Source organism: Taeniopygia guttata, chromosome 17 (genome assembly GCF_048771995.1).
Source record: "Taeniopygia guttata chromosome 17, bTaeGut7.mat, whole genome shotgun sequence".
Classification (NCBI taxonomy): domain Eukaryota; kingdom Metazoa; phylum Chordata; class Aves; order Passeriformes; family Estrildidae; genus Taeniopygia; species Taeniopygia guttata.
Window position 1 is genome coordinate 10414824 of NC_133042.1, and position 13970 is coordinate 10428793.

Sequence of the window (13970 nt, forward strand, 5' to 3'; positions counted from 1 at the left end):
GCACAGAGAACACCCCAAAACCTCCTGGAAAATTGCCTGATGGAGATTTTGTGGGTGCAGAATGAGGTCCTCCTGCTAAAGAGGGTGCCACACTTCACCAGGAGAAATACCCCACCTGTGCACCGTGAAAAAGCCATGGGGAAGGACCAGGCTGGAGCAGAGTGGGAGGGTGTGGAGGGCTGTGAGTGCCTGCAGGCATCTCCAGACCATCCCACGCCTGCCCAGGGCCAGAACAGCCTCTTGGGAACACATCTCACAGCAACAGCCCTGGCTTCAAAGCAGGCATATATTGCAGAAGCGCTCAGAAGTGGGACAGAAGTGTTTCGGGAAGCTTCAGTGTGCTCTGGCATTGTGCAGCACAAAGAATAAGAGCACAGCCAGCAAGCCATCTCTGAATAGAACAGAAATAGAACCTTTTTCACTGAATAATACCTTATTTTAGCATGTGTGTTTGTTTACTTCAAAGTTTTGTAAAATGCATGGTGGGGTTTGACCTCTGTGAAGAGAAAACAAGCTGTCTGAACTCCAGGTCAGTTCTTCAAGAAAGTAATATTGTAAGTGATGAAAGCCTTGTCGGATAATCTAAAGTTGTACAAGTTTTCTTACTCTCCAGTTGACATCAAAAATCTTGCAGGTGCAAGATTGCAAAGCTCAAGAAGTTAATGAGCACAAAGACCACTCAGTCATCTGTGGGGTTTAATTGTTTTTAGAGCATGCACATTTTTACCAGCCACTCATCACTTCATAAATCCAGGAGAGCTCTTCTCTCATTCCTGCAGTTGAACTGTCTTACTTTTCTGCACATTCTTTCCTCCCCCTTTCAAACAAAGCTGTTCTGTTTTTCACAGCCCTATTTCTTCTTGAGGACTGACTCCTCCACACACTTTTCCTCACAGTTTACACCAGGCAAGTTTCTGGCTGGGAGTTGTCGGCATCAGCTGGGGAGGAGGGGGAAGGGAAGCGCTATCAGGAGTGCTGGGGGAGGTCAGGAGTCTATTAATTTCATATTAATCTTCAGAAAAACAGCACAATAAAAGAAAACATTTGATCTAGCAAGCAAGCAGAACATTTAGCCAGTTGTTCAAAACAATTAAAACAAAGGGGCTGGGGAGTGCATTCTATGCCTTTGTTTGTCACCTATGCTTTAGCACTGCTCTTGTCATTTTGTTAAGAGCAGAAATTAACCCTGAAGTGCCAGACCAACCCTGCTCAGTGAGATTTCTCCAACCAGGTGTGAGCTCTAATGAAGTTGCCTTTGCAGTCATGCCGGGGGCACTTTGAGAACACCCACAAATGGGACACCTCTCCAAAAGGGTCCCTCTCAAATCCAAAGGGACCAGATATTCCACGAGTGCTTTGGACAGGGAGACTGATACCCATGAGCCATCCCAGTGCTGCTGGAGACAGCCAAGCCACGGCTGAGGGACCATGAAGACCAGTGGGAGGGAGCCATGCAGCTCCAGACCCCTCATCTGTGCAGCTTCCCGCTAAATGGCTTTTTGGGTGCACATTCTCCCAGGTTACTAATGACAATTAATGACACTTGAGAAGCTAAATCACACGAGGAGACTGCAGAAGCATTCCTCTCCCAAGAACACCTATTTTCATCCATGTGCACAGATCTTCTCTGAAGGACCTTCAAGGCGACCAGCTCTGAATTGCCGGTTTCTGCAGGGCGAGGATTCCTCCTTTGTCTCCTTGTCTTACCTCTCGCTTGTATTTATCACAAACTCAAAATGAAACAAACACTTCTCTTGTGAGGCTCTGACCAGGACAGCAGGAACAAAAGGACAGCTGAATGCAGGAACAAGTGTCATTGTGGTTTTCTATGACCCTCAGTGCTCCTGCAGGAGCTGCACCAGATGCACGATGAATGGCTGTGCGGAGCAGTGCCGCAGAGCAACCTGTCCCAGGAAATGAGACACCTGGGGCCAGCTCCCGCTCCCCACCACGGGCTCAGCCAGCCAGCGCCTCTGTTGGCACAACAGAAGCACAAAGGAGCCCCCAAGAACCACGAGATGCTGCAATGGCCGAGGACCACAGCAATGTTCTAAATCCCGGCTCATCAGACATCCCCCGGTGACTCCACAGCACCGTGAGCCCAGCAAGGGCACAGAGCAAAGGGCAGGTGTTTAAAGGGAGGATGGGTAGCAGTTTCTCCAAATCCCACCTGTTCTGCCACAGGATGGTGAGACTGGGACTCTACTACCAAAAGAAGAGTCTGTCTGACAGCAAGACTACGAAATAAAATATCCAAACCAAAAAACAACACCCCGACCAACATGATAAATGAAAGGCAGGTTCCTCAGAGCATCAGATAGTCTGTACCATAGAAAAAACAAGAGCTAAGTTGCAACATCTTTAAATTTATCTAATCAAAACAATGAAATAGCAATTAATAATCAACACTTTGATAATACAGACAACCAGCTATGCAAACAACCTTTCCACTGGCCCTAAGGGGTTTTAAATAAGACTTTCTTTCCTGTGTGTGAGGGTTACCCAAAGTGTTGGTTAGTTTTACCCTCCTCATAAAAAGGTGGCCTGTAGGGCTCTGTTGGGGGACAAGAGCATTGCTACATGGAATTCAAAGAGCCCCACATATCACTGTGCCCTACCCTGCAGAAGGAAGTCGTGATTCAGCACTGGCTAACCATGGTGTGCTTTCTAAGCCTGGAACAACTGTTCCCTAAAAACAGAAAAGGAAAACAGCCACAGGTGAAGTGAGCTGTCCCAGGAGGTGCTCAGAGGACAACTGTCTGCTGGGCTCCCGGGGCTCCTCATGCCCAGGTCTCGCTGCCTCGCCCCGAGCTCAGCCCATCTCACCTGTGCAGCTCGTCGTCAGAGGGAGAGTACTTGGAGGTGACATCGGCAAGGTCACCAAAGATCTGCTTGCTGTAAACAGTCAGCGAGGAGAGCAGGATCAGCTCCTGCCACGTAGAGCTGAGCAGGCAGGTATAGTCCTTGATGGAGAGCTCGCAGAAGAACGGCAGCTTCTTGATCCAAGCAATCTGCCTGAAAAGCAACTCATCCGCCAGACGACACAGCAACGCAAACAGCTCTGCCTGAGTCACTTTATACCTGCGGGCACAGTTAGTACAAAGGCAGAAAAACATTAAAAGCATTGAATGACATCATCTGAGGGGAGCTTGGAAACAACTGGTGACAGGAGCCACGATGGTCAGCACCCACCCTGCCCGGGCAGGGGCCGAGGGGAGTCCTCGTGGGGTCACCCAGCACCCAGCCTGGCCACACCACGCAGCCCGGAGCCCCTGCCAGCCCGGGGGGACGGGGTCTGGCCTGCTGCTCGCCCCGAGGACGCCCGCCCGCCCCACGCACCCGTCCTCGATGAGCATGGGGGTGCCGAGCGGCTCCAGGTCCTCGGCACACAGCAGCTGGGCGATGAGGCCGTGCGACTGCGGCTCCAGGCTGCGCGGCTGCGGCGCCACCAGCGCCGAGTGCGCCGAGTAGCTGAAAAGGTGCGGCAGGTACTGGTAGTGCGTGGACACCGGCGTGCCCAGGTACTGATCCCTGAGTGCGGCGAAGCCGTTCAGCTCCACGGACCTACTGGAAAAGGAAAAGCTCTTCAGTACAGCCCCAAAACTCCACCTGATGCATTCCAGTGTCGTGCCCAGCTCCACCAGAAGTGTTACCAGAAAGGGGAAAGCGAACAGAATGGAAATGCCTTCGTGTTTAAATGCCCTGGAAAGAGCCGGGTGTGCGCCGTGAACACCCAGCCTGGCTGGGCACTGGCTCCGCGTGATGGAGGTCTGGGAGCTGCTGCTGAGCTGCCACTCAGGGAGCCAAGCAGAAACCCCAAACCCACCCGTGCCCAGCCTTTCCACCCCAGCTTCCTTACGGGGCCAGACCTTGTACATTAAGTACTCACACAGACAGCAAACTCAAACAAGGCCAAGCTTAAGCTGCGACTGAAAGCAGATGGGATCAGGTCTGAGATTCTTGCTGTATTTGCAATCAAAGGCTGCATCAGGAGGTTTGCACTCACAGCAGCCAACTTTAACATAACCCCACCAATTACTAACATAAATGGTTTTATTTTCAGAATCTGAGCACAGTGCAGAGAAAGAGCTTATGCAGAATGAGCAATGAAAGGTGATCAAGTTCTCAAGATCTGCAGAAAACACAAACAATATAAAATGAGGTATATTTTAAATATAATTGTAACTCAAGATTGCCTTCCTTTGTTCACAAACATCTCATTTACCAGTTAAATTCTCTTCAACCTGGTGATTGTTTGTCTTAGAACACAATCAGAGAGGTAAGAACCTGCTGCACGACCAGTTTATACAAAGATGCACACACGTTTTACCTACACTGACCCCAAGTATCACTCAGGGAAAGAAATCCAAGATTTCTGTAACACCAAATTCTTCCAGAGGCCATTCCCACCTTGAAGATGGAGTAGAAACAGGTGAAGGCTGGTTGCTCTCAGAAACTCCATTTCCAGGGGAACTATGGTCACTGTCTCCGTTGTTGCTCCATGACATGTTTGCCTCTCCCTCAAATTCTTGCCCAGACATAATTCTCTCAATCTCTTCCTCTGATATCTGTCAAATACAGGACACAAAGGTTACTTTGGCTGGGAACAGAAAAGCAGAGCTTCTGTTTGCAAACACCTTTTTCAGCCACATCTAACAGGGCTGACCCTCCCACCCCCCTGCATTTAACAACACACATGGAAAATTCTATTTACAGGTAATCGTGGTGACCTCCAGCTCCAGCAGCACCGTTCAAGTGAGGGGAGCACAGCAGACAGGAACTGACACATGAAAAGATGATGTCAGATGGACATGGCAATGAGCTGTAAATCAGCCACTGTCACACCGTGAAAAACCTGGGAGTAATTGAGGCCAGTGCATTGGGAACATCACTCAGGACTGGCAGAGGGAATGGCAAACAGGAGGTGGGGCAGGCTCTGGTTTGATAAAGCAATCAAGAGAGGCAAGGTGAGACATATAAAATCAGTCAGGAAAACATTTACAGGGAGACAAGAGCTCCTATTTTCCTCCAGATAAGAACCAGGTGTCACCTGAAGTAGCAATTGAGCATCTAATACTTAAGTTCTAGAGAGCAACATATACAAAGCTAAAATAGAGTAAAAAACTGGTAACATTGAGTTCACTGTAATATAAAGTTTCTTGAAAGTGCTGGGCATGCTCCTGGAGGAATGTTTCACCTCTAATGGGGAAATGCAAGAAAAATTTAGAGGCATCTTTTTTTTAAATTCTGTGTATGTCCCTTAAAGCAAACAGCAGGAAACAGGTTTGTGTGGTTCCAGGCAGGCTGAGGCTGACACTGCCCAGCGGGGCAGAGCGGTGCTCGCTTGGCTCCTCACGCTTTGGGCTGGGCTGAGGGCTCCTTCCCAGGCACTCACACTCACAGAAATTGCTTTCAGTGTTATTTCTAGTTTGCTAAAATAAACAGTAAACTTTTAAAAGACCCCTCTTGCAGAAGGCAGCTGGAAATGGCCATCATTTCTCAGGAGCACGGCACGAGCTGCTGTGCTGAATTCCCTCGCGCTTTACAAGGCACCTCTGGACAAGCTGGGCCATCAATCAGAGAGACATTTACTGGTGCCCTGCTTGCACAGCTGAAGGGATTGCAGCAGCAGACCGAGATTTACGGGAGGCATGGAGGGACAGACGTCCTTGTGTGGCTCACAAAGGACGGGTGCAGCGAGCCTGTCCGTGTGTCCAGGCAGCACCAGGGACAGGCAGCACCCAGCTCCACCAATCTACAGCTCCTGACGCCTTTCTGACAGAGCCAGAGCCCTGCCACGCCAGCAGGAGGCACGGCCAGGGGTGATGGAGGCTCCACCAAGCCCAGCCCAGCCTTGGCCAGGGGACCAAAGGCTGAAGAGAACCACAGAGGGACAGCCACACGTGCTCACCTGGACAGGTCCGATGCTTTTGTTTCTGCCTCCTGGCATGCCATCCTCCCTGATTGCTGAAAGATACAACCGAACCTCAGTGAGGAACACTACTGCCAGGCATTCCCACAGTACATAAGCAGATACCTTTTTATGTTGAAAGAAATTTTTATACATTAAAAGATTCTTTTTTTTCATTAAAGAAGTTTACAGAGAAACCTCCAGTGCTTGAGCAGCACACACCATGGTTCTCACCCCAAAAGGCACAGACATATCAACAGGCCTACAAGCATTACTCAAGGATTTTAGTTTCTTCATGTGCTCCCTGAGTGATAGGTAATGAAGAAATAGCAATCCTTTACCACAATTAATTCCAGCATCATTTGAGAAGTGGCACACGGAAGGAACCCCATCTAACCCCTGGAAATAACCCAGTGAATGCCCAGGACTGCTGGAAAATGAGATGTGGAGGCCAGCACATCCAACGCCACCACCCAGAGCCCCATGAAGCACCACCAGTGCTGCCACCAACACGGACACAAAGCCCTGCACTGCTCTCCCTTCAGAGGCTCACATCTCCTACAGCCACCACAGAAAACAGAGGGGAGATGCTGGTCTGACCCTGCTGGTTGTGCAAAGCCACTGTTTGAAACTCAAATTACCATCCCGAGCTGCACAGCTGCATTTCAGAGGGGCAGCCTCATTTCTCAGCTGCATTTTTAAGGCTCTTTAATCAATTTCCAGGGAGCTGCAGTGAAATCCAGCTAAGGGGATGTACCTGGAGCAGTTTCTGTTCCTTGCCCTTCCCTCTGCCTCTCTCTGCAGAGCCAGTGGCAGCCCTGCTCCCCGTTTATCAGGGCCCCATCTCTTTCCCTGGGCAGGCTTGGCAGGAGGCTCTCCCCAGCTGCACGGTGACCTTGCTGCTGCACAGCCTCACCCTGCTTGGCACAGGGGCTGCAGGAGAACCTCCCGGAGCAGAAAATGGCACAACATTTCAGCAAAAGGTTCTGTCCCAGAAAAGCCACGCCGCTGCTTGGTTTGAGATAGCCTCAGCTCAAATCCTTCCCGTGTGCCTCGAGGCTGCTCCTGCAGCTCAGGGAGTGCCTCAGCAGGGCAGAGCAGAGGGCCAGGGGACCTGAACTGTGCCTGCCCAAACCCCAACCCGAGCAATGCACAGCGCTGGCTGTTCAGTTCCGATGAAAGCTCTTAAAAAAAAATAGCAGCTTCTCACTTTAAAAAAAAGAAAAGTAAAAAAAGCTGTCATAGCTAGCTGTTACCCCCTTTAGGTTTTTTTAACTTACTGTAACTACAGGAATTCTGGGGAAATTTTTCTCATTTTCCAAGATATTGTACCACTAACTGTGATTTAGAAGCTTCCCTGCTGCTCATTCCATTATGAGCCCTTATGGGCATAAATTATCTTGGTCTTTTGATTTCAAAGCATAATTTTAGCAGACAATAGTTTACACCTGCAACAAAATGTAGGAATGTTTTTGCTGGTGGTCCATCAAAAAGGCCTCAAGAATGGTTCCCAAAGACAGATGGAATATCATCCTGGTGCTGGTCCTGGCTGGGCTGCATGACAGCCAGTCTCCTCAAAGCTGGTTTTCCTACCAATGCTAAGCTCTGCCCCTTAGCTGAATTTAAAAATTATTGAGGACCTTAAGGGCTGCCTGCAGCCTCCCTGGCCATGGCAGAGACACCAGCGGGGAGTGAAATTCATGCAGTTGTTGGGAGAAGGAAGAAAAAGGAAAAGAGAAAATTAAGAGGAGAGGAAAAGGGGGAAAAGGAAGGGAAGAGGAAAAGAGGAGAAGGAAGGGAAAAGAGAAGGAAGGGAAGAGGAAAAGAGGAGAAGGAAGGAGGGAGCGGGGCGGGCGCGCGGCCGGCAGGTGGCGCTGCGCCCCCGCAGGTGAGAGCCGCCCCCAGGTGAGGAACCCGCGCTGCCCCCAGACCCACAGCGCACCCCCAAACCCCCGCTGAGGGGCTCTGAGCTGCCCCCAGACCCACAGCGCACCCCCAAACCCCCGCTGAGGGGCTCTGAGCTGCCCCCAGACCCACAGCGCACCCCCAAACCCCCGCTGAGGGGCTCTGAGCCGCCCCCAGACTCACAGCGCACCCCCAAACCCCCGGTGAGGGGCTCTGAGCCGCCCCCAGACCCACAGCGCACCCCCTGCTCACAGCTCTCCCATCTCGGCCCCGATGCATTTTCTAAAGCAGATCCCGGTGGATTTGCAGTGAATTTACGACATTTTGGTGCCTTTCACAGGCGGCTTTTGCGTGAGTGGTGGCCCAGAGGGCAGCAGCAGCCCCAGCTAAAGCCGTGAGGTGACACTGGGCTGTGGCAAGCGGGGTGGCCACTGCCCTGCCTCACTGCACGGCCAGGGCACACAGCCAGCTCCCACTTGTGCCACCAAAGCCAGGAATCCTGCTTTTCACGGGTAACAGCAATGCCAGAGGTTAAACACGTGAAAGACTGGAGTGAGGAGTGGAGACCTGACACCAAAATCAACCACAGCCTGTTCTTTATTACTAATTTCTGAGTTACTTCAGCCTGTCCATCCTGAAGGTGCCACCACAGCGTTCCATCACCTGCACACGTGTGGGTCAGGGGTGGCTGTCCCTTACCCAGACCACAACTGCTCCAGCCAGAGCCGCTGGTCAGGAAAACCCTCACACCTCATGACAGCAAACAGGTAAGATCCCTTGGCATTCTAAAAACCTGTTTAACTGCTTTAATTTTTGCCTCGTTAGTAGATTGAAGCATGGAAAAAGTGACCACTTTGCTCAGTGTAAATACAAACATTCTCAAAATTTATACGTGCTTTCAATTCATACAGCTTTTTCCTCCACACAGGAATGGAGAAGCTCAGAACTTAGTATCTGTACATAATTTTTAATCCATGCACGATTTTGCTGAAGTTTTGGGTTTTTTTGCTGGGTTTTTCAGAGGCAGAATTGCCGTACAAGAGGAGGGAGGGGCAGCCCCGTGGTGGCCCTGTCCCCTCTCCAGCCCCTGGCGTTACCTTTGCGGTTCATGCCCATCTGGAGGCACTTGAGCAGCCGGCAGTACTGGCACCTGTTGCGCTGCTTGCGGGACATGACGCAGTTCTTGTCCCGGCTGCATCGGTACACGCGCTTGTTGCAGATGCTCCTCTTGAAGAAGCCCTTGCAGCCCTCGCAGGAGATGATGCCATAGTGCAGCCCCGTGGCCCTGTCCCCGCAGATCAGGCAGGTTCGCTGATCCACCCGCTCATCTGCAAGGCAAGAGGGAAGCTGAGGAGGAACCCGCGCTTCTGTCAGCTCGGTCCGACTGAGGGGCAGCCACGGCGAGGATCCATCCCACAGGGGCAGCCCCATCCTTCCCTGAGGATCCACCCCACTGGGGCAGCCCCTGAGGATCCACCCCACAGGGGCAGCCCCCTCCATCCCCTAAGGATCCATCCCACAGGGGCAGCCCCATCCTTCCCCCGAGGATCCGTCCCACAGGGGCAGCCCCCTCCTTCCCCCGAGGATCCATCCCACAGGGGCAGCCCCATCCTTCCCCTGAGGATCCACCCCACAGGGGCAGCCCCATCCTTCCCCCGAGGATCTGTCCCACAGGGGCAGCCCCCGAGGATCCATCCCACAGGGGCAGCCCCATCCTTCCCCTGAGGATCCATCCCACAGGGGCAGCCCCTGAGGATCCACCCCACAGGGGCAGCCCCATCCTTCCCCCGAGGATCCATCCCACAGGGGCAGCCCCATCCTTCCCTTCCCCACTGCCAGGCAGGTCCCCTGGGGCTCTCCCCAGCACCTCCATGGACCTTCCTGCTGTTCTTAGCAGAGAGGGACAGAAACTCCAATGGGGAAAAGATGGTTCTGAAGTGTCCCACCTCAGCTGCACAGAGCAGGGTGTGCAAATTCAGAAGCCTGGCAGACACCAGTGCCTGTGAAATCCTGTCACATCTCACAGACTCCAGGGGCACGAGCCACCGCCCAGAACCCAAGAGAACATCCTTACAGAAACCATCCTACAGCTAAGCCACAGCCACGTGATTTTACTGATCCTTCTCCAAATCTTTGAAAAGCCTTTGGATTACTAAAAATGTAAATTTCAGGGCTCTCCGCAACAGGAGCTGTCACATTAAATTCAGTATTTTAAGACTCTACCACCGCCTGAGGGAGAGAGCAGAGATGATGCTCGTCTCGGTGAGATGTCCAGACAGGGATGACAAACAGAAAGGAAGACGTAAACGAGGGTGAAGAGACCCAGGCAGCTCACCCAGAGTCTCATCACCTCAAACTGCACAGGGAGGCCTAAACCTCACTTCAACCAAGTCAGCTATGCTTAAAATAATGCCAGCAAGTTGCACCAGCAGCTCTTCCTGTAGCAGATGTTTCACAGCTCAACAGTTTAACCCCTTGCACACCAGGCCAAGCTGCCCCCAGTCCCCATATTGTGTTTTAACCCATTAAACTCCCAACAGTTGCAAACAGATCTGCACTGCAAAGGTAGGAGCTATTCGAAGACATTCAGGGACACAGGAATCTGCAGTATTCCAGTATTCTCCATGGGGTTGCTTTCCCAGCTGCCAAAGAGGCACTATCCAGATGACAAGATCACCCTGGCTGAGGCAGGCCCTGAGAAGAGAAAGGAACCACTCTGCTGCTTCTCACTCATCACACCCTCCTGGGGATGCAGGTTAAACCAGGCTGTCTCTGGGGCTCCATGGCCTGAAGGCAGGGCAGGGCCACTGCCCACGGGGCAGAAACACCCACGGCCCAGGCAGGACCCAGGAGGTGGCACGGGCTCTCTGTGGCTGCCCGGGACAGAGCAGGGCACAGAGCAGGGCATGGAGCAGGGCACGGCAGCTTCCCGTGCCCACCGCCCAGCCTGGGAGCCAGCGGGGAGCTCAGGCTGGGCAGACACAGCTGCACAAAGCCACAGCGTGCCTGGGGTGCTGCCCACACCCACCGCCCCTCTCTGGACACAGACCCTCCCCAGCCTTGGCACAGCACTGACTTTCCTCATTTAGATTTGAGCAAGGGTTTTCTGAGACAAAGGTGTTTATCTGCAGGATGGATTTTTAGAGCAGCAGAGTCACAGTGAAGTCTTCTCTAGCCTCAGTAAAGCCCAAGCAAGCTGACAAACCAGGGTGGAGCTTCTTACTACTGCAGCACATGTGAATGCAAGAGAAATGAATGAGCCAAATGTATTGGGACCAGAAATTAAACCAGTTTTCAGTTACACAAGCCAAACAAAAATCTAAACCAGCTGCTCCTGCTCACAAGCAGCTTTCTCCAGAGCTTAAACCCAGTAGAAACCAGAACCAATCTGTGTTAATCTCTAAAAGGTTTGCCATGCATAGCATGCACATTTGCACCGTTCTGCAAATTTCACTGTTACAAAACGTTAAAATAAAGGGATGAACAAAGGAAATACAGACTTTAAGCGAAGAATCATTCCTCATTTGCACCAAAACATTCCCAGTTTCACATGACAGACCACCTCAGGTATGTGCTGAACCCAAAGGAATGTGGGTGCAGATCAGGAGTGGGGCTATCTGAGCATCTCTGAAGGGAGGCAGCTAAACATGACTTTGTAGCCACCAAGTGCATAATCTCCACCTTCAGCAATCTGATAAACGCGGGGATTAGCCCGGACAGAGGAGTCCTCTATCCGCAGGGCTGAGCTCAGCCCGGTTTAGCTCCCGGCCCTCCCCGTGCCGTGAATCCCGGGCTCGGGGGGCTCGGGGGGCTCGGGCAGGACCGGACCCAGCGGGTCCCAGCACGGCCAAAGGCGGACACGGCCCCGGGGCTCCTCCCGAGCCGGGCAGCCCATGGCACGGAGGGCTCAGGCTCATTCCAGGCACGGCTTTATTGCGGGAAGAATAGAGCCCAGGCAGCGTGGGGAGCCCGGGGGGTTAAAGCGATTAAAGCCCTCCCCTCGCCATGCCCATGTCCCCAGCCCAGGGGACACGGTGTGCCCGGCCCTGGCACAGGACCCGCACAGCCCAGCACGAACTGCCCCCGCCTTCCCCGGTTACAGCCGCGGCTCACCCCGGGAACAAAGACAGACCCGGGACCGCCGAGGGTCCGTGCTCCCCACGGACTACTGCGAGATGCAAAGTTATGTCCTCCAGAGGGGTTTAGATATCTAAAAAACCCTGCAGGGACCACGGCCAGGCCCACGCTGCTGCTCTGTGCCCACGGCTTTGCTGTTCCCGACCTTTGCCACTTTTCACCCCACTAATGTGTGGGTGAAGGATGGGAGAGAACCACAGAGAACTTCACAGAAATGGCAAAGCACGAGCAAATCTAAAGCAGTTTTGCACTGAGGGTGCTCTGAAGTCCCTTAACCTTGAAATTTCACTAAAATATCAGAACAGATTTTTAAGTGAATAAGCCCTCCCCCCTCCCTGTCTCTGTCACTTCTCATCTCACTGATTCCTCTGGTTTCAAACGCTACACAAGACAACACAGATTAGGGCACAAAGCAATTGGTAAGAATTTTTTTTTAAATACCTGTTTTATTTCAGAGAGAGCTGAGGAAGCTTCCCCCTACCCCTCTACCAAATTTTCCCGATGGGTCTCACATTTAACTAACTCATACACGGGATATTCCGGCTTTGTTCTCCCAACCCATTGTAGCAGGGGCCACTAAATCAAACAGTTGCTGCTACGACAAAAGCACTCACAAAAATCTCAACCTCATCTTGAACCCTGAAGATTTTTATGGCTACTCCCTTGCTAGCCCCTCCCCGAAGCCACATTAAAGGATGTATTGTTTTCAGAGGTCATGGTAGGTTTCATACCACATACAATGTAAATTCTCCAAGAATATGATGATGTTACACAAGGATCACAAAAGATGGAGTAAAAAAGAGAAAAAAACCTCTCCTCACCTATGTTTTATAAGACAAACAGTAAAAGCAATACATTATATTTTTCAAGAATCTACCTTTTGCCCTCAGTAAAATGAGCAGTCTCAATAATTTTTAAAAGAAAGTTCCTGTGAAATTCCAAAAGGAAATATCTTACAATCCTGCTGAAGCACATAGCAAAGACCCAAGCAGAAAGCACTACGGCACGTGAATGAGATTCCAAAATACCCAGCAAATAAACTGAAGCATGGGGACGCAGAGCAGCACATCCCTGTCACTGCTCCCACCTGTGCCACACTCCGGGAGGGGACCAGGCGCTGGCTGCGGGTCCCCAGGCTGCGGGGGGCTCACACCCAGCCCTGGAGACCCAACTGGAACTCTACAGCAGCTCCAGCTCCCGGTGAGATTTACCTGGGAAACCTGGCGGCGTGTTGGTGCAGCCGGCTTGGGGGATTTTCCATAGTGGGGCTTTACGATGGAAGAGAAACAAAGGCTTTATTTCCAAAAGTAAGGCCAAAAGTGAAGGCACAACCCCTCACCCAAATCCCAGAGCAGACGGTGCTTGGATTTGGCCTGGCTGGAAAGCAAGAGGGACAACGAAAAAAGCTGCTACGGGCAAAACTTCCCATTTATACAACAGAACGTGAATTTACAGCCAAGGAAATATTTTACAGATGAGAAAAAATTACAGGCAACACTCAGCACTGCAATTCATTAGTATATTTAACATCTTTTCAGCTGTGTGCCAGTTTTTTGCTTCTTGATTAACTGACCCTATCGCAGCCCCCCGCAGCACCCTTTAGCTGGGTTTAAATCTCAAGCTGCTAAATACCAGCTGTTTGGGGAGGGGGGCGGAGGGGGAGATCTCACACATGTGTTACTTAAATCCCAACCGCATCTCACTCTCCTCTCGCCTCTGGTGATGCCTCGAACACAAACAAATGTACAAATGTGTTGGTTTTGTTTTGTTTTGGTTTTTTTCCCTTGTTTTTCCTAAGGATGTTTTTCATTGTCAATTTTTAGTTTCAAGAAAACCATCCTGTGAAATTCAAGCCGCAGAACTGGAGGAACTCCCCCCTCAGTGTGAAGCGCTGCATTGTCCAAACAAGCCCACCCCCAAACCAGGCGCCTTTGCTTCAGGGGCCTTTTTTTTTTTTTTTTTTTTAACTTATAATCGATGAACACAGGGATTAAATTTTCTGTGCGCTGGCCCCTGC

General features: G+C 51.5%; 1 protein-coding gene across 4 annotated transcripts in view; it reads right to left on the minus strand.

Moving 5' to 3' along the window:
* NR6A1 (nuclear receptor subfamily 6 group A member 1) overlaps positions 1–13970 on the minus strand; it is a 72448-nt gene that overhangs the window by 8525 nt on the left and 49953 nt on the right. For 3 of the 4 annotated variants that reach the window (XM_072936492.1, XM_030286506.4, XM_030286508.4), the window contains 5 exons: positions 8914–9144; positions 5912–5967; positions 4411–4568; positions 3340–3567; positions 2827–3081 (listed from right to left, as the gene is read on the minus strand). In XM_072936492.1, coding sequence (XP_072792593.1) covers positions 2827–3081; positions 3340–3567; positions 4411–4568; positions 5912–5967; positions 8914–9144 — 928 coding nt within the window. The remainder of the gene's footprint in view (positions 1–2826; positions 3082–3339; positions 3568–4410; positions 4569–5911; positions 5968–8913; positions 9145–13970) is intronic. The other variant, XM_030286507.4, reaches the window with a different exon arrangement.